This window comes from Chelon labrosus, assembly GCF_963514085.1.
Source record: "Chelon labrosus genome assembly, chromosome: 6".
Classification (NCBI taxonomy): domain Eukaryota; kingdom Metazoa; phylum Chordata; class Actinopteri; order Mugiliformes; family Mugilidae; genus Chelon; species Chelon labrosus.
Window position 1 is genome coordinate 10,689,629 of NC_140342.1, and position 24,361 is coordinate 10,713,989.

General features: G+C 43.4%; 2 protein-coding genes across 3 annotated transcripts; one reads left to right on the forward strand and one right to left on the reverse strand.

Moving 5' to 3' along the window:
• itga6b (integrin, alpha 6b) lies at positions 1-13,851 on the forward strand. Its single transcript, XM_084546881.1, has 26 exons — positions 1-254; positions 6,391-6,512; positions 6,616-6,695; positions 7,373-7,619; positions 7,737-7,868; positions 7,978-8,188; positions 8,274-8,467; positions 8,563-8,663; positions 9,025-9,149; positions 9,225-9,314; positions 9,454-9,515; positions 9,629-9,771; positions 9,857-9,991; positions 10,093-10,199; positions 10,355-10,511; positions 10,597-10,677; positions 10,762-10,841; positions 10,930-11,004; positions 11,086-11,188; positions 11,283-11,453; positions 11,638-11,739; positions 11,820-11,930; positions 12,484-12,576; positions 12,804-12,929; positions 13,081-13,163; positions 13,686-13,851. Exons 1-25 carry the CDS (start codon positions 82-84, stop codon positions 13,147-13,149), a joined length of 3,090 nt encoding a protein of 1,029 aa, XP_084403007.1. The 5' UTR covers positions 1-81; the 3' UTR covers positions 13,150-13,163; positions 13,686-13,851.
• Positions 13,843-24,184, reverse strand: LOC311489686 (uncharacterized protein). 2 transcript variants are annotated; one of them, XM_084546880.1, is made up of 18 exons: positions 22,895-24,184; positions 22,370-22,858; positions 21,601-21,733; positions 21,381-21,501; positions 21,187-21,291; positions 20,539-20,632; positions 20,311-20,448; positions 20,111-20,164; positions 19,512-19,612; positions 19,208-19,336; positions 18,982-19,078; positions 18,829-18,898; positions 18,179-18,309; positions 17,876-18,105; positions 17,652-17,717; positions 16,795-16,999; positions 16,142-16,330; positions 13,843-15,215 (listed from the first exon to the last, which is right to left on the reverse strand). In XM_084546880.1, the coding sequence occupies exons 1-18, from the start codon at positions 24,143-24,145 to the stop codon at positions 14,976-14,978; spliced, it is 3,843 nt and encodes a 1,280-aa protein (XP_084403006.1). In that variant the 5' UTR covers positions 24,146-24,184; the 3' UTR covers positions 13,843-14,975. The 2 variants fall into 2 exon arrangements, with proteins under 2 accessions (XP_084403006.1, XP_084403005.1); XM_084546879.1 differs by having other exon boundaries at positions 22,370-24,184.
• Between the last annotated feature and the right edge of the window lie 177 nt (positions 24,185-24,361).

Genomic DNA, 24,361 nt, shown 5'->3' on the forward strand with positions numbered 1-24,361 from the left:
TCAACAAGCAGTCACACAGTCTCACTCTGCACCTCCTGCACTGAGGACTGACCTTTTACCGCTGGAAGGGGGGTGTTTAACATGTTCATGGAGGCCCGGATCACCTGTGGACTTTTGCTGGTCGCCTTTCTCTCGAGATGCGACGCTTTCAACCTGGACACCGAGAATGTCCTGCAGAAGACCGGAGAGCCTAACAGCCTGTTCGGCTTCTCCCTCGCCATGCACTGGCAGCTCTCCCCGTCGAGTGAGAGAATGTAAGATTCATTTATTCGTTCTTTATTTTTAGAGAGGGAAACGAGTTAAGGAGGCAGTTAATTAACCTCGGCGTCGCCCTAGCCTTTCGACACAACCTCAATATCCATGTAATTAAAATGTCACAGTGTAGACGACTGAAAAAGTTCAGTCTGGGTTCTTAGACCTGCTAGAAGAGTGAAAAAAAAATACGTGTTAAACCTACGTTTGAACGCCAAAGACGCCATTTAACTTGGACGTTAAACATCACGGGAGCGTTAAAAGCTACGAGCTCAGGTATGTCGCAGGTTGTTTCAAAACTCTTCATAAAACGTCTGCGAATATTTCCACTAAACTCTGAATAGTGTGTACTGTACCTTTACTCACCTGCCGTGAGTTTAACTTCAGGCCTAGCTCACGTGTTAATATTTTCGTCCAGGTTACTTATTTGTGAGTTTTTATTGTGCCACGAGCACGCGCACACGTGCTCGCCCTCGTCTCTGGGCTCTAAGCGGTTTAAGGTGAGCCTCTGCTTTTAGAGCCAAAACATCCCACTCAATCCCTGCCGGCGTTTTCGTGGGCATTGTTTCAGAGAGTTTTGTCATCCTGCATAAAGGCTTACTGCCATCAAGTGTTCGCTGATTTGAATGGACTGGATCTGAACTGACCTGAGATCAGAGGAGTCAAGCTTATCTCCTCTGGGAAGCTCGTTTGACTTTGTTCTCCGAGGAACCACACATAAATGTGTGTGTCAGTGTTTGTCATTAAGGGACTTGAACTTGTTTTGCTGGCCCGTAATTAGTGGACAGAGGAAGTATTCAGGATCTTCAATTGAGTGGAAGTGGCAATACCACATGGGATACACACCCACTTGCCAGTTCATTAGGTACTCATTAGGAAAACTAATGCATCCTGATTTAAATCCTAGCTTCATGGCTGTTTTAATGTTCAGTTTATGTTGAAACAGTGTCAGGAAGGTGGCGATTCAACTGTATGAACATTTTGTTAGATGTAGTTTGTGGTGCCGTTCAACTGGATTGAATTAGACATGTTATTTAGGCTAGTCCATTGATTTGAAAGGGGTCGTCAGATAGTAAAAATGTAGTTTTACATTGTCTCCTCCTAGATCTCTATTGTACATCAACTTTAGGCGGTGAAATCAAGGCGTTCACACCTTTAACATGCATTAGTCTTTCTCAAAACAGGGTGCGGTCCCGACTTTTCACACATGGAATATATTTACAGTGGCAGATGTAGCCCGCTTAATCTTATATCTTATACTGTAAATGTTAAAGATGGTATTCTTCAGTAATCACTTTAAAACAGATATCAGATATACTAATATAACAGTCCTTCACTACATCTTAGCTTCATGACTGTTATAATATTCGGTTTATGTTGAAACACCATCAGAAAGATGGTAATTCAACTGTGTGATCATTTTGGAGGACGTTGTTTGTGGTGCTGTTAAACTAGATTGAATTAAACACTAAAGTGTTTCTGTTATTTAGGCTAGCCCACTGACTAAAATGGGGTTGTCAGTAAAATAGAAACGTGTCGGTAAAACTCAATATAATTCAATATAACTACAAACTACCGCGTCCAGGACGTAAACACAGTTGAATCAGCATCTCTCTCAGTTATTTTAAATAAATGTTGAATACAGTAACCTTCATGAAGGTAAGAATTAGAGCATTACTGTTATATTAGAATACATTAATTTGCACCAGTGTACCCAATGAACTGGCAAGTTAGTGTATACTCTGTCACAAGTCCTGAATTTAAAATAACTTAATTAAACAACTCAAAATGTACTTAAAGTAGCAGTCAAATTGCTTAGTGCAGAGCTGTAACCCCCCCAGGAGCTATATAGTTATTTAATAATCACAGTTTTGTCATTATCTACTGATCCATCAATGTTTCAGTAGCATTTTAGTTATGTATATGCACAAGATGGAGCTAATTTATATATGTTTGTGTCGGTCAGTGGTTTGGTAGGAGGTTGAAGTTTGGTAAATAAGGTCAAATAAATGTTCGTGAGTATGGAGTACAATGTGAATGAACGTTCACAACGTGAATTAACTGTATTTCATGAACTACAGTTCATTCATGTTGTCGATTGAATAATAGAATAAACCACTGAAGTCTACTTTAAGTATAATACTCATGAAAATGAACTGCAGTTTGAATTATTGTGTATAACCAGCATTATGAGTTCCTCCAGTGGAGAGCATAACCTAATCCTGGGAATGATGCGTCTATTACCTGACTTTTTTTTTACACAGAAATGATAGATACTTTTCTATCCTCTTCCTCATCAACAGAGCCCATGCTCCAAGTGGTAGTTTTAGTTTTTATTTGTTCGAGTTTACCCAAATGTCATAAACACAACAGAGTTTACCCGCTGGAACATTTGCTTCACTGTTAAGACTCAGACTTATTAAGAGTCCCCAAGTCTTTAACTGTCGCCGCAGACGTTAAATGCAGTTGTTAAAACCTATTTACACACTTCTGCCACTGCTGCTCATTCACGCATACACACACACACACACACACACACAGGGCCAGTTTTTGTCCTGATTCTATGCTGTTTCTAAATGAAAGGCACGTGGTGATCAGCACGAGACCAGAGCTGACACAGTGTACCCCCTGCTTTAGGTTGTGGAGTCAAATACAAGTAAACAGAGTTGGAAATGAACAGAAACCTGCAGGAACTTTTGAGACAGCATAGTTAGAGGTCAGATAAAACAGTCAGGGGGCTAATGGAGTTGACCACTGAATGCAACGAAGAACCCGCCAAACATTTGCTTGTTGTGACATTTATTAACTAAGCCACCAATTAATTTAAAAAGAGAGTTAGAACAAGAGAAGCTATTTTTCTGTGCATTTATTGAAATACACTTACATTCTACACTGTTGGAGACGTCTTGCTTTTCAACAAGTCCTTTGTAATGTAGTCAGTTTGTAGTGTGGTGTAGCCAGGGGATGCAGTAAGCTGTGTTTGTTTTGCAAAGCCACGGTGCTCATACTGCTGTTATCGAGGTGGAATGTGCTCTCACTGTGTGGACGCTGGATGTGTGTGTGCGCATGCCTCCCTGAGCTGACTGTGGATGCGTGCGTTCTCGTAAGTCCCGGTTTGAAGCATTTAAATGGTGCTGATGCATGCTGCGGCTGAGCGCTGAGGCGTTACCCTGTTGTCAGTAACTTGGAAGAGCGTCAGAGAGCTCAGCTTGATACGTTCCCAACCTGAGGCAAAAAAAAAAAAAAAAAAACAGAAGAGACAGATAGATATTTGTGCCCACAGGGATTTTCTTTTCCTGTGTCAGTTCACCTCCATTGAAACATGTGTTAGCCTGTGTGTACTTGTGTCACCCCACCATGTTTGCCTCCTTACAGCTGGGTGTGCACTGAGTCACTACCCACAGCCAGCCACTCATGCCTACATTCATCCACACTTCAGTATTCCCTAATCTTTTATGCCCCACAGAGGTGAATGTACCTGGAGGAGAGGGCAGGATCTGTACATGCACGTGTGTACAAGTCTGTGCCTGTGTGTGCAGCATTTCATTTCATTTCATTTCATTTCATTTTGTGCTCCTTCATAACTGACAGATGGGGCTGTCTGTAAAACAAAATGAAGAGAGAATGCGAAAGAATGCATGAGTACGGAGAGAAGGAGGGAGACCAAGTTTTAAGAGCTTGGATGGAGTGCTAAATATGTGTGGGAGAAAGTAAATGCATGTGTGATTTTGAGAAAATGAAATGACTCTGGAGAAATAGATGTAGCAACAAGAGCAAAAGATTTTTCTGGAGGGAGAGGAAAGCAAGACGATCAGCTGGTTCAGACTGTTTCTAGGAGTCTGCGTGTTTGAAATAGATCAAGCGTGAGAGTACTATCCAGCCCCCTCCGGCTTGTCCTCCCGTTTGTTAAAGTTTATCCAACATCAAAGAGAAAGGAGTTGAATAAAAGAAAGAGGTGATAGCTGAAAGAATGCTGAGAGGAGCATAAATCAGTTTTACATCTGGGCACCAAACACAGGCATTACTCAGGCAGTCAGATTCAGTGGGCTTTATCCTGGCAGATGGACGAGAGAGAAGTTGGGTAACACATGTCATGAACCTCTGGATCTGCAACCCATTTGGAAGTGAACGCCTCTAGTTGATAGGGTGCTGCTGGCTGTTGCTAAGCAACAGGTTGTGCCCTATCCAGCAGCCAGTCCCCTGCTTTAAAAACAGCAACACAACTCTCTCAATGGGATGCATCTCCAATAGGCCACTCTGCTCTGTTGTCCTGTGCAGGGAGAGTCGGCCCGTGTGTCCGACTGCCACCACCGATATGCGCGAGTCTGTTTGCGTGTCATTGCACACTGAAACCCTAACATAACACGCTCTCTCTCTGTGTTTGTCTTCGTCCTTCCTGTGGTCTAAGCCTGCACGTTGGGGTTTCCTCTGCTGGTGGTAAATGATAAGATAAATAGCTGGGTCACTGTCAGTGGAGCAGCAGGTCAGCCTTATCGCTGTGCTGGTCCCTGACACTTCATGTCAACGCTCGCTCTTAAGTTGCAAAAAAATGAATTACAATGTGTAGCAATAAAGATGAAGTAGATCCAATATGTTGTGCTCATCTTACAATTCAGATTCTTAAAGTGATTTTGTACTTTCGTATGTTATCAACTAGTGAAACGTTCAGCTGCATTCACCACAAAGAAAACAGCTGAACAAGGCAGAATTTGAATTAACACAGCAGCGACCGCATACCTAGTGACCCTCATTCGCCAGAGTCCTGTATATCTTGACAGAGTTTATTCCGTCCATTCTCCTGTCTTCCTTTGTCTCACAGGTTAATGAGAGTTGAGTAATGCCCACCTGGGGCATTTACTGTTAGTCACTGATCCTCTGTACCTGAAGTGATGCCTCATTTGAGTCCGGCTCAGTTGTGACGGCCTGAACTAGTTCAGCGCAGCAGCATACCCAGAGACTTGACTCCAGACAGTGTGGTATTTGATGTCAAGTGTCATTCACTCCCCTTATAATTAAAGAAAATACTGGATTGGCCATTCACCAAATCGACAATGGCACAAATTATAGTGCTCTGGTTTCTGATACAAGGCCAAACCAATCTAGTGGTTAAAATGGGATAAACAATGTACACTTGTCCAACATGCAGAAGGAGTCTGTTTCTATTGTGATCACTAATCTTCCTGCAGAGAATAATTTCCTTGGGATTCCTAAAAGACACAGAAATAAAGTGACTGTCTGCAACTATGTGAACAGTTATAACAAGCCATATTTTCATATGTCATAAATAGATTTATTGTACTTTGCTAATCCCCACGAGGCCTGCTGAAGTCAGTATTCATCCTGATTTATGTTGCCTCAGGCAGTTAGCTTTGCAGTTTGACGTCTTTTCCCCTTACGCTGTTAGTGTTTGTCGGGTTGACTAGTGAGGTCTACACCACGGACATGCTGATCTTATTAGGCCTCTTCGCTTCACTCTGCTATATGTCTCAGTAAATTCCTTCCCAGATGGTGAGTGTGCATCTGAGAATGCTTTGTATTCCAGCTAAAAATGGCTTTGCTTAATCTCATCTGGTGAAGACAGTGTGCTGCACAGCATTAACTCTTGAGGTCATCCGACAGACAACACAAGCCAGAGAGAGATCAGTGTATCGACAAGTGTGTACGTGCGCCACTCTTCACCGTAAGCGCGTGCAAAGCATCCTTTTAAAAGATGGCATCAGTGACTTGTTTGATTAACTCTGCAGGAAACACTGGGAATCCTGGACGCCCATCGTCAAGGCTTGGGTGTGGCATTTGCCCTTGTCCTTGTCCACAAAGGCAGTGTCTGTGTGTGTGCATAGAGAGAGAGATAGAAAGCCTGGTTCAGTCATCCACAGCAGGCGACTCAAAGGGGTCTTTGACAGTGTTGGACTGTGAGGACATGGAACATCAGTTTGGTGGCGGATGTGTGTGTGTGTGTGTGTGTGTGAGTGTGTGTGTGTGTGAATATGGCTGCTGTGTGGAACTTCAGACTGGAATGTGTGATAATGTAATGTGCAAGTAGAAGAAATGCCAGAGTGTTCCTCATGCTAAATCATAGATGTCAGAAGAGTGTTACTGCTTCCACGGTCTATATTCACATATGTGTCTCTATTGCAGGCTCCTGGTTGGTGCCCCAAGAGCAAAAGCTTTGAATCGTCAAACATCTAAGGTGACAGGAGGACTCTACAAATGTGGCATGAGCTCCTCTGGCTGCTCAAGAGTTATTTTTGATAATAATGGTGAGATATTTGCTGACATTAGATTTTTTTTTTTCTTTTAATAATTTGAGTCATGATATACCCTTTGTGTTAATTCATGTTCCTGCTATCTTTCACTGTGTAGAGAATACAGGCACAGAAAGCAAAGAAAACCAGTGGATGGGAGTGACAGTCAGCAGCCAGGGGCCAGGAGGCAAGATTGTGGTAAGACAGTTTATCTGAACATGAACATCTTCAGCTCATAATAACCAACATCACTATTAAAGCTGTATGGCAGAACTTTTAAATATAAGTATCTGTTACATTTACGCTCCTGCCAAAGGAGTTCACACATTGCTGATCAAGATACTAAGTGCCAGCTAAATCACAGTATACCTATTTTAAAACTGGTGTCTGTAGCGACATTCCCGCACTGCCTGCACAATTAGCAATGAGTTTCACATAAACCAGCAATGACTGTTTGTCAGCACTGAATGCTGAAGCAATTGCGACAACGGAGACAGAGTAGTTTGTGGCAACACAGGAGTAAGGTGGATTCTGTGGTGGAGAAACAAACGTTATGAATGTAACCAAGGTTCTATGAAGTCACCATGTCTGGGGATCAGGAAAAACAAAATAGAATCCAGGAAGCACCCAAGAAAAGTTTGCAGGCACTGCATTTGTCTGTAGGGTAGCATTAAACCTCTCAGTCTCAGGATGGTAAGGAATAGTTCTTCCACCTTCAGTTTTCATCAGATGAACAGAAAACGTTTTATTCAAATGTCAGTAGTCCAGATAAATATTGATCATATGAGCAAGAATAATGTGCACCTTGCTCTCAGCCATGCAACTGGCTTCATGATTGCCTCGTTCTCTTAACCGCGTGTTTCTTTCGCTGGCAGACCTGTGCCCATCGGTATGAGCGCCGGACCGGTGAATCCCGTGACATCATCGGCCGCTGCTACGCTCTGAGTCAGGACTTGACCATCAATCCAAAACAAAGGGAAGACACACATAACTGGCATTTCTGTGATGGACGACTCAAGGGACATGAGATGTTCGGCTCATGCCAGCAGGGCATCTCTGCTACGTTTGACGATGACTACCACTACTTCATCTTTGGGGCTCCGGGAGCTTACAACTGGAAAGGTAGTCAAGTGTGTGTGTGTGTGTGTGTGTGTGTGTGTGTGTGTGTGTGCAGGCATGCATTTACAACAGCATGGATTAATTGTAAAAGGCCTTACCGTCTTCCCCTCCCTCCTGAAGGCGTGGTGCGCTTGGAACAACAGAACGACACTTTCTACGAGTTGGAGATCTATGAGGATGGTCCTTTTGAGACGGGAGATGAAAATAAAATGGACCCTAGCCTGGTCCCTGTTCCTTACAGCAGCTATCTGGGTAAAATAATAAACATTCACTACGACTTTGGTTATTGCATTTTCCCAAAAAAGCATACACAAGCACTTAATCATCATGTAAGCAATAATTCCTTCTCTCGTCCCCTCAGGCTTCTCTCTGGCCTCAGGAAGAAAGTTGACTAAGAAGGGCCGTCTGACGGTGGTGGCGGGAGCCCCCAGAGCGCACCACAGCGGAGCAGTCGTGTTGTTGAAAAAAAAGGAAAACAGCAGAAGCTTGGAACATGAGTACACCCTGGAAGGACAGGGACTGGCCTCATCCTTCGGCTACGATGTGACGGTGCTGGATCTGAACGGGGATGAGTGAGTGATACAGTGTGACAAATGCAACCTGAAACTCCTGCTTCGCGTGTTATACTCATGAATATGTGATGTTTTTATTTGTTAGCTGGCAGGACATAGTGGTGGGAGCACCTCAGTACTTTGAGAAAGATGGGGAAATTGGAGGAGCTGTCTACGTCTACATCAACAAAGGTGGAAATTGGAACGGAGCCAAACCGACCAGGTTGGACGGACCCAAGGACTCAATGTTTGGCTTGGCGGTGGAAAACCTCGGGGATGTCAATCAGGATGGTTACCATGGTGAGGATGCAACATCTGTGCGTCCTTCCTTATGCCCTTATTGTAAAGATAATATATGACGACTTTGTAAGTGACTGTTTTGTTGTTGTTGTCAGATTTTGCAGTGGGAACTCCTTATGAAGATAATGGTTCAGGGAGGGTTTACATCTACCACGGATCAGCCACGGGAGTCAACGCAAAAAAAAAAGCCTCACAGGTGTGTAATCGGGGGGGGAGACCATCGATGGTATTACATTTTAATTTTAAGTCCTTTCTGCACTGGATTGACTTTTCAGGCCTGGTGGCTATGTCCATGTTTTAAAATTGGTAAAATTGCGCGCAAGCTTCTTCAAATGTGTAACATTTGTAGCCAAGAAAATAAAATCCATTACTGAAAATTCTGTAAATCTAATTGACTATTATACTTGAGCTCTAAACGCTTTCAAAAAACTTGGGCATGTATAATAAAATAGTGATGCTTGAATTTGAGAGCTACTCTTATATTATTATATATACTAAATAAATAAATGCTGTACAGTAAATGGTTATAATCAAAGTATGTGTACCTCTCCCTATAGGTGCTGTCTGGTAAGCCAGGAGTGAAGATGTTTGGCTACTCTCTGGCAGGCAACATGGACCTGGATTGGAACTCCTACCCGGACCTGGCTGTCGGATCCCTCTCAGATTCTGTGTTTGTCTACAGGTGAGTGAGCTAGGAAATTAGCCTCATCCCCTGTCTAATGCTTACTGAGATCCTCACTGAGTTTTGCCTCCCCAGAGCTCGTCCTGTTATTAACATCAAGAAGGAGGTCAAGTTCTCTCCGGACAAAATCGACCTGACCAAGAAGAACTGTGGCAACAACTTCTGGTAAGTGTTGTGTGCCTGATGAATGATTGGATGTGCAAACGATTTTAATATTGAATTGATAAGCACAACCACTATATCAATCAGTCATATGTGGAAAAACTGTGGGTCTGACTCTGTATAAACTGCATTATGTCCCCAGCATGAATGTTGAGGCATGCTTCACCTACACTGCCAGCCCCAAAGACTATGCTCCTAAACTGAGTAAGCTGAACCTCATTTCTTTCTCTGTAGTTTCTTTATTTAGGTAAAATATCATCTTTGTTGTAGTTTCTGCAGTAAATACAAAATGCAACTAATTCTTCTGTCCCGTCTAGCGGTGGACTACTCTTTTGATGTGGATGCTGACCACAGGAAGAATGGTCTCCTTGCCAGGGCGACCGTCACCGATCCCAGAGGGACCATTACTATAACCGAGAAGGGAAGGGAACAGTGCATTACGCGCCAAGTTACCATACAGGTAGTGAAAATCTCTGCTGCTGGTGCTTGTGACCAAAGTGCGCTGTGGTGGTTTCGTAATGTTATGCAATGTTGTCGTCCTAAAGGAAAAGATTCAGGACAAGCTGCGTGGGATCCCCATCGATGTGGCTGTGGAAATCAAGAATTCTAAACGCAAACGCAGGCAGAGCTCATCTCCACTGACACCCGTCTTAGACGCCAACGAGCCGACTCGAGCAATGGTAACGGAATGTGTTAACTTGTGGAGGCCAACATTTTGCGGCGGATGTGTTGTTTCTTTTATTCCTTGTGTGATCTGTTATGTCTGTGAATGTGTACATAGGTGCATTTCCTGAAGGAGGGTTGCGGCAGAGACAATGTGTGTCGGAGTAACTTGCAAGTGAAATATCGCTACGGGTACAAGACAGATGTGTTCACTCCATTGGCAATGTAAGAGGACAAACTCACATACACAATTATTTCTATTTTTTTCACTGATGTGTAACAGTTCACTGTCAAATTTTCAGTGAAAGTCCTTATGAGTCTTTAACACAGAGCTGCACAAACACTTAGCATAGAGGTTCATAACTCCTGTCTGTTTGAAGGGACAATGGTGTGCAGGTGCTCTCGCTCAGCGACCAAAAGGAAATCGCCTTGGAGATCACCGTGACCAATAAAGGCGGAGATGATGCACACGAAGCCGTCCTGATAGCGTCCTTTCCCCGCTCCTTGTCCTACTCTACTTCCCGCACTGTCTCTAATGTGAGTCTGTCTTACTCTGTGCCAATCCCTCATGCGCATACCATGCTAGTTTGTGATTCTATCTGGGACCTATTATCGATTTCAGGATCCAGGAAACTGCGTAGCCAATAAAAATGGTTCCAAGGCTGATTGTGACCTAGGAAACCCCTTCAAACGTGACTCAGAGGTAAGAGAATATCGCTGTTTGCCCCTCAAATTTGCGCAAGTTTCACTGTTAATACTTAATCTGTGTGTGTCTGTGTGTTTACAGACAACCTTCTACATCATGTTGGGCACAGCCAGCATCTCTCACAACACTTCTGAAGTAGAGGTTGATCTTAAGCTGCAAACGTAAGATTGTATTTGTGCAAAATAGAGTGATGGCAACTATAATTTAGGACTACCTGAGTTGATCTGTGTGTAAACTTTGATTTGACAGGACAAGTGAGCAGACGCTCGCTGATGTGCAGGCAAAGCTGAAGGTGACTATCATGTTGCAGCTGTCTGTTTCAGGGTAAGAAACACTTACATGTGCAGAATCCACACAAGTGTGCACCAATTCAAGCTTTTAAGTGCATGTGCCTGTTTTTTCCAGACAAGCCCAGCCATCTCAGGTCTACTTCACGGGAGCCGTCAGAGGTGAGACAGCCATGAAGACCGAAAGTGACATTGGTAGCGCCATCACACACCAATTCAGAGTGAGTACAGGGAAGCTACTACATCAGAAGATCCAATTTTGTTCATCCTCTTGTTGGATAATCAATACCATATCAAATGTTGCCATTTTTACAGATAATCAACCTGGGAAAGCGATTGACGGACTTTGGCATGGCCACCCTCAACATCGAATGGCCGAAGGAGACAGAGCAAGAAAAGTGGCTGCTCTACCTGATGAAGATCAGCTCCACAGGAGTGGAGCAAATAAAGTGCTCTCCTGAAGGGGAGATCAACCCTCTAAAAAAGGTCAGGAAAAACACCCCGTTAATGTCTAGTGATTTCTCTGTCTGAACCTTTATCTTTTTTACTTGTTATATTTCATTTTAAATAGCATGTACATGGTGGTATTTTACATTTATATATTTTTCTACAAGTAAAGGTGATGAGTTTAACGCAGTCAGTGATTTTGCATTTTCTGCTCTTCTTTCAGGAACCAGTTAGCACCAGGACGAGAAGAGCAGTAGAAAACCCCCAGGCAGCTGAGGAGGGAACTATTTCACACTTACTTCAGACCAAGAAATCAAAAACTCTGGTAAAATCGCATGTAGTGTTGTAACTTAAATATATTTTGAAACAGTACAATGATAACGTTGTTCCTCTGTTTGTTGACAGTCCTGTGACAGTGGGGCAAAATGCGTGAGGATAAAGTGCCCCCTGGGGGGCTTGGACAGTAATGCGCTCATCACTCTCCACTCTCGGCTCTGGAATAGCACCTTCATAGAGGTAAAGGGTTTTTACTCAGTTGTTGCGTCAGTTACTGAAATGGGTAGAAACTCTGAGATCAGTTGTGAGAATTAGTCTCGACTGACTATCCTGAGAGAATACAAAAAAAAAAAAATCACAAATGCCTTTTGACTGGTTTAGTGTAAAAGCATGGATTTAGATCTTTTGAAGGCAGTTCTGGGATTTATAGGATTTGTAACAGTGCGGAAGAGGATGTAATAAATGGAAACAGAAAACTGCACCGACACACTCAAGCATAAATTAATAAGGTGATGAAATACCAGGAATTACCAGGATTTTTTATATGATGTAAATATATGTTGTTTTCGATATATGCAATTAAACAAAATGACAATAAAAGTCGTTATATAGAAGAAAGAAATATTAGAATGTGGGTTGATTTTTTTATCCCCTCTTTTTTATTGGTAGTCTTGATTTATCAAAATAAGACAAAGATGACTGACATAAAGTGAATAAATGAACGTTTATTTTGTATTTCCTCCGATCCCTCCCAACAATCTAAATCGGCTCTGCTCCGCTTCTCTTCAAACAGGATTATTCGGAGATGCACCACGTGGAGGTGATAGTGAAGGCGTCTCTACACATTGATAACACTAACACGGGGCTGCAAAATGCTGAGACACAGGTAATTAAACGCAACAGCAAAATGTTTTTTTACAGATCACAGTCCTGGACCCAAGAAGGCGACAGGATTATTTTATTTTATGCAATTTTAGCTTAATAAATGGTGATTTGAGAGCACTGCATGAACACAAAAACCATTTTTTTTGTATAACATAAATCCAGTAAAATCACATTTAATATTTGACACTTTGGTCCTGGAGTCTTATTAACACTGATGTTTTTGCCCAGGTGAGACTCACAGTGTTCCCAGAGAGGCGTGAAGCTCAGTATGGAGGAGTGCCGTGGTGGATCATCGTGCTGTCCATCCTGTTCGGGCTGCTGCTCTTGGCCCTGTTGGCTTTCCTTCTTTGGAAGGTAGGACTGAAGGACACAGACCGCATCCTGCTCAAGCTAATAAAAAACCTCACTTTTCAGGAATTTAACTGAATTACATCTCACAGTTTGTCAAACAGCATTTATAGAACAGGTGTACAGCACGTAACACTTGTAATCTGCCTCTCCTCAGTGTGGAGTCTTTGACAGAAAGAATAAGGAGGACGCATCAGAAAAAGAGAAACTGACGCCAAATGCATAAAAAAGAGAGCGAGGGTAAAATTACCTGGCCTTCCACAAATGACTGAAACTTCTTCCCTCGCTCCTTCTTGCTACAAAAGCGCTGCTTTCTGGTACTCGGCAGGCAGTGGGCAATCCTCACACCGTGACTTGAATGTTGTTATAAAAGCTGACTGAATGAACTTTAAAAGATTTTCACACATGATTATGTGTGTGTTTACATGCATGGCCAGGGGAGGTGATGGCTGATGAGCAATGGCTGTTACTTAATGCTCGGAGGAGCACCATGGGAGCTGATCTCATCTCTTTGACTTTTCTTCTATTTCTATTTGTATTTTTTTGTTGTTTCACTCGGTCTTAAGGTGTCTTTCTCTCTACATTTAAAATGGGGCATTGGATCTTATTTCCTTCCTGTCTACACCTTTAACAGATACAGTGCATTTTGGGGCCTGTGAATGAGACACTAAATATCTCATCCTGCTTTGCTTTCTCTGAACGTCTTTAAATAGCCTTTCCTCAAGCAGCATATTGATTCCGTTTTCCCTTTCTCCTCCGCAGTGTGGCTTTTTTAAGCGGGCCAAATATGAAGACAAGGTTCCCAGTTACAACGCAGTTCGGATCAGACGGGAAGAGAGAGCGATAAACTCGGGAAACGGGGAAAAGCTGGAAAAGAAGCCCTGGATTACAACCTGGCACGACAACGAACACTATTCATAACAGCCGCTGAAATCTCGACGCCGCATAGATTCACTGTTGCTTACTGATGAACTCCTGGTCGCTCTCATTTTTGCTGCCCTGGCTTTGCACAGTGAGGACTGTAAATATTAAGATGCAAAACTGTAGTAGGACTAAATACTGGATCGATCGTTCAGCTCCGGGGCTGATTTGATCTTGAATAAAGTCTGTATGAATCACTGGAGGTAGAGTCAGTGTGGGAGAGGTTCCTGCACAACTACTGTCTGTTAGAGGCTTGGAGCTTGTTTTGCATTCAGTGTTGAGGGAGCGCGGGAGGGGAGGGATGGAGGGGAAGGATGGGGGGTTTCCTAAATGTTTGTACATTTTTATGGATGTTGTTGCATTTTTTTTTTTTCTTTTCATTATTTGTATTCCTGCAAGGAGCACATAAATGTGCTCTACATGCCAAAGAGTCATGCAATGCATACACAGGCAAGTGTTCATTTCCCTCAGTTTAAAAGTGCATTTTATTTTATTTTTTTTTAAAAATATATTCTCTTCTGTGCATCCAACTTCACTTTTCCACACTCAAACTGCCTCAGATGGCGCAGATACTGTAATTTATCAACAGCACTTAGTTTGTCACCACAGAACTCGTCTTTTAATCACTGGCTACAGAACAGGAAGAGTGTCAGAGCGAACAAAGTGTGTCTTGAATAAAAAAAAATGTTTTAAATGCCATCATCTTCCCCTGTCCTGTCATGTGGTTAAAGCAGACTTGAATGAGAAAGTTTGAAGCATTATTTATTAATACATAAAAAAAGCATTTACAGCAAATACAGAGTGCTTAAATAAGCACGTCGTTAAATATTAAAATCATTCTAGGGATAATTTAAGATTTATGAATTTTAAAAAAAAGTATCACTATAAGACAATTAATTGTTACACACTGAAACACACGGAGATAAAATTGCTGTGTTTTTGAACTTTGGTGCTGGAGTCGATTACTGGTCTGAAGATCCCAACCGGTGTTGTGTATCTTAAATCCCAAGATGTGAACAACAGGATGTTTGCAGCAGATCAATACAAAAAGGTTCAAATGTTCCTGTATGTGTGAGACTGCAAACACACCCTCGTGCTGCTGCTGCATCTCCGACTTCACCGGCCTTTCCTTTATAAGAGCGACTCCGTTCTTACAGTTTTGCCGCTTCGTCTGATGTCTTTCACAGACTTTTCCTCCGTCGCCGTCCTCGCCTTCTCTTTGTCTTCACCCTCCTTGTCCGAAAATGCATTCTCCTTTTCCTGTTTTAGCCTCTTCTCTCCTTTCCTCTGTTCTTTCTCCTCTCTTTTCTTCATCTCCTTCAGCTTCTTTTTGAGGGCAGACCGGTCACTTTGGCTGCACACGCCTAGAGCCTGTCGAGAAAGAAACGCCACTGTGGATTCTATGCACATTCAAGGTTATGAGCCTGGTCAAAATCAAAATCAAAAATACTTCAAATGAAGAGTTTGAGATCTAAATCTAAGACTTTGATCGTGTGTAGATCAGAATACAGTTTCACAATATGCTTAATTTAATTTGACAAAAAATGTTCAACCCCTTAAAATTCCTGTCATTTTCAGCTATAAACAGGCAAAGTAAATTTAAAGCTGTTCTTGGGCCATTTGTAGTCAGATATGGTCTCTTTTGAGAGATAACGCTCTGAATTTTCTCCCCAACAATCAGAATATGTGTGTGCTACTGGCACAAAGTAATGCACTGAATAATAGCCAATTGAAGTCCTACTTAGTCCCATTTCAAATTTTACAATACTACTAACAAAAATTAGTATTTTACACAGTTTTCTTCTAAGGAGAGCACCAGGCGTGCCAATAGAGGGCCAAAGACATGGTAAACAGTCGTCTATTAGGTCAGGTGAGGTGTCAGTTAAAAGTAAGAGTTGTTTTGGTAGCACGGTGTGGCTAATAGATGCAAGCCAACTGAAGTTACAATCGAGACCATGTGGAAAATATGTGCTTCTGACGGAAATTGTGAGAGTTTGCTGCAGCGTACAAGGTGCCATTATAGAACAGAGGCTTATTGTGAACCAACTATTTTACTGGAGGACATTTACTGGACCCTTGGCAATGCAACAGCACCAGTTTTGTTGGAGTTGTATCCGCTCTTGAAATACTTTAATGCTCAACAGATGAGTCAGATAAACTTTCGTGTTCGCGACTGGTCTGACACGTGTGTTTACTGAGCCTGCAGTTATGATTGTGGGGTGGGTAGTGTCGGACGGGCCGTCGGAATGGAAATCTTTGCTGCAAAACATTTTGTTGGCCTCGTCTCCTCCTCTCACCTTGAGTTTCTCGGTGTCCATGTTGAGCAGCTGTGTCCCGTCCACACCTTTGGCAGCAAACTCCGATGTGTATTGATCCATCTTCATGCCCATCAACCACAGACACACGTGCTGGCTGTTCCACTCCAGGACGGGTCGACTTTGCCACTGGTGGTTGTTATTCGTGGGAACTGGCTCATCGTCCAAAGTCTGACGAAAATGAAAGCACCAGAGGAGAAGTACAGTCAATAAGAGGAAACTAAAGAAGAACGCACTTGGAAAAATTGACAAAGAGTGAAAGTGGAAAGAAGGGAGCAAAAGATAAAGGACAGACTCACCTCAGTCGAGGAAAAGGTGAAAGTGTGAGAGTGTCCAGAAAGGGAGTGATCAGAGACATGACCCACCATGCTGGAGCTGCCCACTGGGGAGCCAATACTCTGGAACCAATAGAAACAATCCTGGGCTGTCTACATACTTCACAGGCGCTCCATGTGTACCCATGCATGTGTGTTTATTTTAAAGCCTATTTGGATATCTAGATCAGAAAGCTGAGATAGGAAAAAGGAGTGTCATGCTGTGTAGTTTGGGAGCTCTGTTCTGTTTGTACCCTTTGACTTGGGGTACACGCTAGCCAGCTTGGCGTCCGTATACAGCAAGTGGCAAGCCCTTCTTACCTGATCCCTTCTGCCTGTGGTGGTCAGGTACGGCAAACTGCTGCTGGACACAGACCGAAGCCTTTCCCTGATCCTCTCGCCTTCTTCCCCCTTTTCTCTCCCTCGCTCTCCGAACCAGGGAAAGGGCAGACAAGAGGGCATGGAGGTGATGGAGCCTGTTGGAGAAACTCCAGATGGCTCATCCACCAGGTCACCACACGACCCCCTAGTAGAAGATAGCAGCCTTTCAGTTAAAAGAGAATTTCTAAAATATTTCAATAAACTTTATTCATGCATTATATTGAAGTTGACATTTGTGTCAAATTTGACCTTCTTTTATCAAATACTGGAGCAATTCATGAGGAGTGACAACAAAGGACTCTTCTCATTTCTGTATTCTGCGACAACTCGTCTCCTCTCTCTTACAGTTTATCACATGGAAATAGATCAGTGAACCTTCCAAGGCTCTAAAACTCATTTTGCCTTGCTGGAGGAGTTTACGAATAAGGATGCACCAAGTGTGCATTTCTTACACAGATCATAACACTCGGCTGTGTTGTGGCAACACAATGGGCAGATGATGCAGCTGTGCCACACATCATATTTAATTGTCTGTTGCCTCGACTCCTCTTTCCTTCCTCCTCTTTATGTCGTATGTTTTGGTTGGGTGGGATGTTAAACTGAGAAGGGGCTTAATATACCTTCATAAAATTTGCTTCCAGGAGCATTACTTTTTACGTATCCCTTTATATTTGAATATTAAAACTGAGCTTAAATACAGGGGTCAGGGGTTTACACAACTACTGCTTGGATCATGCGTTTGAGTAGTCTGACAGCCCGATGAAACAAAATTTAAACTGCATCTGTGAATTTCACACCTGCTGTTTGTCGACCTTCTGCTGTGCTTTTCGTTCCTCCTTTTGCTGAGAGACTTGCGAAGGCCACTAAATAACATCAAAAAACATTGAAGTTAACAGAATCAGGAATAAGATGAACAGAAAGCTGCTGTGGCTGAAGGGGAATCAGTACCCTATTGACTATGACCTTTATACAGAGGAATATGACAAATATATATTATCTTATAATATAACAGAATCTCTACCTGAGGTCAGGAAATTTCCTTTTGGATTTTCTGGATGCTGAGGATTTGCACGGCGAAGGAGTGACAGTGTGATTGATGTAGATGGGAGGGGTTAGGAAGGAGCTGTTAAGAGGCTGAGGGCTGAACACAGGGGCCGACGAGGTGCGGGACAGGTCATTTCTGCTGCTTGGCACCGCCGTGGGAGCAGGCAGCGACTGTTGGCCCTCCTGTGGTTTCTGGACTACTTCTTCCTGCAACAACACCACCAGCGTGAAGGCTGGAAATAACAAATTCACACACGCACTTTTCAGCTCCGTCTCTTACCTGTTTTTTGAAGCTCTCTCTGAGTTTGTCTCGTGAAGGCGGGTGCCGCTTGGCTTTCTGGGCTAGCTGAGCCCTGGCTAGCTGGGCGCTGGAGTCTAGTCGTCCCGTATCAGGAACTGGAATGTACCAGTCTGGACCCGGGACACAGAGCTTCTCCTCAGTCAACCACATTTCATCCAAGAGGTTTCAAAATATGTTCTCACAAAGATTGCTGATTTAGCAACAGAAAAAAAACTTGGAATTCCTCCTGTCCTGAATCCATTTAAAACATCCCACATCAGAAATAGTTAAATAGACAACAGCTATATTGAGACACAGATGTCCCATAAGCAGTTTGTGCGTCATCAATGCATTAATACTAATCTGGGAGCCCATTGGCTGTCCTCCTCAGGCCACCTGATACATCCAGCTATAGAATATAGTAGGGAGACAACTTGCAGACAGAATACGACGGGGCATTCTGCCTCTTCTGCTCTTTATTCGGACAATTTACCAACCAAAGTTCACTCAAATATGATTGGCAAATACTATTCAGACTACAAACGGATATAGAAAGGGTCCAGCACAAAAATCTCATCCCTTGCCTATAAACTCTACATATTTCCATGAATATATCGCTTTATAGAAATTCCATTAACACACATGCTTACCTACGACTGAAGTGTCCATGGAGTGGTTTTGTGTCTGAGGTACAGGGTCTTTTATCCCTAGCTGTGCCATCTGTGATGTACAATGTGAAAACAATGACTGCAGAGAAACAACAGGTTCAGTGAAATAAATCCATCAAGGACTTCTCCCCTCACCTGGATTTGCAGCCTTTCAATAGTCTCTCTGTGCTGCCTATCTCTCTCGTCCATTTCTCTCCTCAGATCTGCCTCTCTTTTCTCCCTCTCTTCCTCTCTGAGGACACATCACGTGAAAAGGTTGAACTCCAAATACATGTGAGGAAGGACTCTAACAACTAGAAAATACACTCATCACTGAATAATATTCCACACAGTCAGTGAGATAACTGAATTTCATAAATACCTGCTCTGGTATTCTCTGACTAGTCTCTTGGCCTTGCTGTATTTAATCTCCAGGCTTTCGGACTGGCTCTGGGCATCAGCCAGTCGCTGGCTCACAACTCTGCATAGAGTCTGGGCCTCTTGCCAGTACCTGAAAAATACAAAAAAAAAAAAAAAAAGTGTCGTCGACACCTTGTCCGCCAGCATCTTTATTTTGTATATTAACATGATTATGGTTTTTCTTGATGCTGCCCACAAAGTTGACACGTCTGCTTCAGCAAAATACACCTCTATGACTTGGCCCTAGAAACATCACAGCGCCATACTTCTCTAGTTTCTCAGCTTTCTCCTCTCCATCCTCCGCTCTTTGCTCCAGCTCAGCTTTATGGCTCTCCCAACAGGCCTGCAGCTCCTCCAAAGCTTTTAACTGGGAGACAAACAGCAAATGATTATGAATGTCTTATCATATGCATAATATCATCTGCATAAGTAAGAGCTTTCAGAAAAGGCCTTCATGTTGTTGCGTCACGCACGTCAAGGACCACTGAACAACCAGTATGCTGCTTTAGTCCTCTTGCTTCCAGAGCCTTCATACAACAAACAAAGTATCCACAGATTTTAACACAGTTGGATAGAAGAAAGACAGATTTTCCTTCTGAAAGGCCTTCGCCAACCCAGTTATGTCACAGTGGTGATTACTTCAAGGCAAAGGCAGAAAAGCAGGGCTGACGGGGAGAAGTGTTGGAACGCAGCCCGTGTCCTAATAACTCCACACCGAGCCATCTCATACACAGTTAAATGGGTCAGACCGTTTCCAAATTTGGATGCAAAAGGTAGTGTATTAAAGTGAGTTCAGTTATTGGTTTGTGTGTATGAGAGAGAGAGTGGGAGACAGAGAGATCTCAATCTCAACAGAGTGACCCACCTTTTCTCTAGTGTGCTGAAGCTGGGTCATTCTGCTTCGTAGTTTTGACTGAAGCTATAAACACATTTGAGGGTGGAAGAGGAAATACACCAATCAGAATGGGATTGTAATTTATATGAACAGATGTACACTTGTCTACGCAAGATAGACAGAATTTTTGGTATTTATTTTTATGAATTTAGGGTTGAAATATGAAGTACCTGCTGGAATTTGAGGCAGAGCTGGCAATTGTCCAAACTGGAAAGTACAGACACATCCTCCTCTTCATCTTCCTCCTCTTCCTCTTCTTCAACCACTGAGCCCTTCTCTGATAAGCTGCCATCATTGTCCTCGTCTCTCTTCATATACGGACACAAACAGAAAAAAGGAAAGTCTGAATAAACCGCCAAAACAATTCAACCCTTCCGCTCCTCTTTAAGAAAACAAACCTTTTCAGTTTTCATTTTATCCATTTCCAGGCTTTCGTTGATGAGTCGCGCCACCTCGCTTTCCACCCCCTCCTTCTCTCGGCCAATCAGAAACCTGCAGAAGAACAGAGGAATCAGTCAGTCCCAGCTGTGTTCAATCACCCCGTCCCCGAACACACTCGTGCAGGTAGCGCTGTTGGTCAGCCTTCTTCACAGCAGACATTCTGACTTGTCAAAATGTAAAAGCGCAGGTGTTACTAATAAGGTTCATGATAGCATGGCAAGTCAGTGAGCCGACATGCACAAGAAGAAGAAAAGTTGAAATACCAAGACCCTCATTAACTTTATGATTACTGCTTCAGTTAAACTGGATTGATTGGAACATGCAAATCCATTTTGAAAGAAAAATTATATTTAACTTTCACCGTTTCGTCTTTAAATAACATCACTTCTGGAGCAAACGTTTTAGAAGTCTTAGAAATGACAAACACAAGGCCAAAAATACACATGATGCCCAGTTTCCGAATTAAATAGTACAGACCATATGCTTAGCTGTTTGTTCAAAGTGGAAGCAATGTACTCTGCAGACTTAGTGGGAAAGAACAAAGAACTGGTCTGAAGGAAAACAAAAACCATGAACGCCTGCATCACATTGTCACTGTGACTTACTTGACGAGGCCTGATGTATTCTTGAGGACTGTGGCTGCAAACAGCTGGGACACTCCAACCAAACTCACTCCGTCCACCTCCACGATCTGGTCATTCACCTGAATCCTAACACATACACAAAGACAACAGAATACTGCGTCTTGGATGAGTTCCTTTAAATTTCCAGCCCATAGAGGACTGGTGTAGAAGCTCACCTTCCATCTTTCTGCGTTGCTCCTCCTTCAGTGACCGTCTTGACAAAGATTCCCAGCTTTTCCAGTCCCTGGTCGGCTCCCACGCCCATTCCTATGATACTGATGCCCAGTCCATCGTCTCCTAGAGGGGGAAAAAGAGCAGGTAGTCAAGGTCCATGTTAACAACATTAGCTGATAATGCCATAAGCGAGGGCCATGTCTGGATTTAATCATCATTTACCTTTTTCTATCTCCACTGGAAAGACGTTCATCCTGTCCACTCTCTTCTCCAGCTCAAACTCGGCCGAGGCAGACACCGGGTCGATATCCTCATTGTGTCTGTCGTAGTCTGCATTAGAATATGTGCTGTACACCTGAAAGACACCACGCAATGTGCAATGAATGTCCCTGCAGCTTAGACTAAGACTGATGTCAAATTCAGGCCCGTTGAACACACTGTTTTATGGCTTCGTATCTAGTAAACGCGTTTCGCCGTGAGCAAACTGCGGAGAGAACCACCTGCAGCTATTGACACAACTAGAGGCTGTTCATGTAGGCAAATGTGTCAGAGTTTGTGATAATCAGAGAGTGTGAAGTTCAGAAAGATATGGTACAAGGATAATTATAGGAATGCTGCAAATCTCAGTGTACACACAAACACACACACACGTGACAGTTGCTGATAGAACAACTGCTACTACAAGAGTTTATTTTGAAAGATTGTACACCAACACAGGATTCCTTTCCCCTGTACATTTGTCAGCTCTGAGCTGACAGAAAGAAGCATGCAGGATCTTGCCTTTCCTCCTCCCCTAATGCATTTGAAAGTAGAAATAGCTTTGGGCTAACACTCCTCTCTCTACAGTAGCTGGAACTGACAGTCACACAAATCCACTTTTTTTTTTTTGTAAACGCACGATTTTACAGATAAGTGACCATGCAGCTGTTACCAAAGCAGAGAGGTGAAAGTTTTTTTTTTTTTTTTTGTATTTTCACTAAGTTTTTCCTACCTTGATTGGCGCAGAGGAGAACCTGACCTTCCTCTTTGCAGCATCCTCCTCCTCCTGCTGCTTGGCCAGTTCAGGCACACCTGGAATTTCCTCATACTCCTCTAAAAGTTCATTTTCTGCACACACAGAGTTTTCCCAGTCTTCTCCTTGAGATGGTGAAAGCTCTGGATGACACTGGGGTTCCTGTTCGTACACAAAAGCCTCGTTCTCGATCCCACCGATTACTGCAGCTCCTGTTTGGTCCTCTTTTCCTCCGTCTCTATTGTCACCCACACGCTTGGTCCGAGTGACGAGCTCCTCTTTCAGCTCTTCTTTTCCAGCTATTCCCTCCTCTCGTATACATTCTTTCTCTCCACTATTCCTCTTTCCATCAGGTCCCTTGTTAACAACTGCCTCTTTCACCATGACACCCTCTTTCACTTCAACACTTTCTTCCACTCCTGCATCCATCTTCACGTCTCCTTCTCGGTCAAGCCATGCACGTCTGTTCTGCTCCTCCCTTTCTCCCTCCCATTGTTCATTCACCTGCTGATACTTGTCTTGTCTGCCTTCACTGTCAGTCTCAGTCCCTCTTTTCCACTGCACACCCACTGATAAGTCTTTCTGGTATTCCTCTGAGGAAATTATTGGTCTATCGTCTCCTGCTGTTCGTTCTACTCTGTTTTCCGGTCTGTAAGGTCCTGGTGCTGCTTCCACGCTGGGTTCCTCAAACACATCATCCACTAGGGCCTCCACACTGTCTCTTGCAGCTTTGTTCAAGTGCTCTTCCACATCACTCTTAAGCCTATTTCTGTCCTCTTTCCACTCCTTCTCTTCTCCATTCTCATCACTTTCTGATGACTCATTCTTTATGTTGACCAGTTCTGCCCTCAGTGTCTCCTCAGGGGTCAAGCCAGGGTCAATAGCTGCTCTTTCTTCCTCTGTTGGTGATCCTGTGGTTTGATCGAGTTTGTCAAGGCAGGAGGGAGATTTGTTGGCTGCTTCACCGAGGTTGTCCAACACAGGAGATTTAAGGTGCCTTGTCAGTGACGCCGCCGCAGGAGGATTCACCGAGGAAATATTTATGATATGGTTTATGGATTTGTCTTTATCACAGCCATCCTCTGCTGAGCACATCTTATTCCCACTGGCCTCCTCCACATTTTCCACCTGGTTGTCTTCTCCTCTCACATCTGCCTTTCCTCTACTAATCACAGATTTTGAAACCTGCCCTCCAACATCCATCATCTTGGTCTCAAACAACTTCCTGGTTACAGAGAACTTCTGAGCCAGAGCTGCTCTGTCAATATCTGATATTTCCTCTGCTCTTGGTACTTTATCCTGTAAAGATGATTCTGGTGTAGAAATGCTGGTTACAGTGCTCAGGACAGACGAGCAGCTGATGACTGAACGCCTAGATCCAGGAAAAGGTGAAGTTTGGAGCTGCAAGGTAGAATTTTGTGGAGAAAGAAGAGGTGTGGAGCTCGAACTAAGCCCCGGACCACCATCTTGTCTCAACTGCTGACTGTCCATCTGAAGGAAAATATTATCTCTGATCTTTGTGCCCCTAGTGCTGGGGATCCGACCTCTGCTGCCAGCTGAGCTGCTGGTGCTGGTGTGGGACATCATGGGATCTGACAGGCTTGTTGGCAGCTTGCTTGGGTGCACAGCAGCCGCTTTGGTCCCTGGTTTTAGACTGATCCCAGCGTCAAAGGAGCATTTGATAGCATGGAAGTCGGACTTGTAAGTTATCCTGTGAGGGGAGGCACTTCGGCCTTTGTTGTCTGTCCGCATCATTTAGGAACGGAGCTCCTCTGAAGAAAGCAGGGGGACGCTTTTCACAGTTAAGGAAAACACTTGTGAAAATGCAGATCAGATAGAGAACGTCTGAGGATTTGCTGGTACAGTGGAGTGGTTGCAATAAGGCAAGAAATGCTTGATGACAGAGCTGGTGTTTTAAGAGTTTACTGCATTTGTCTGATGCCAGCAGGTGACAAAGGGAGGCTCGTGGGG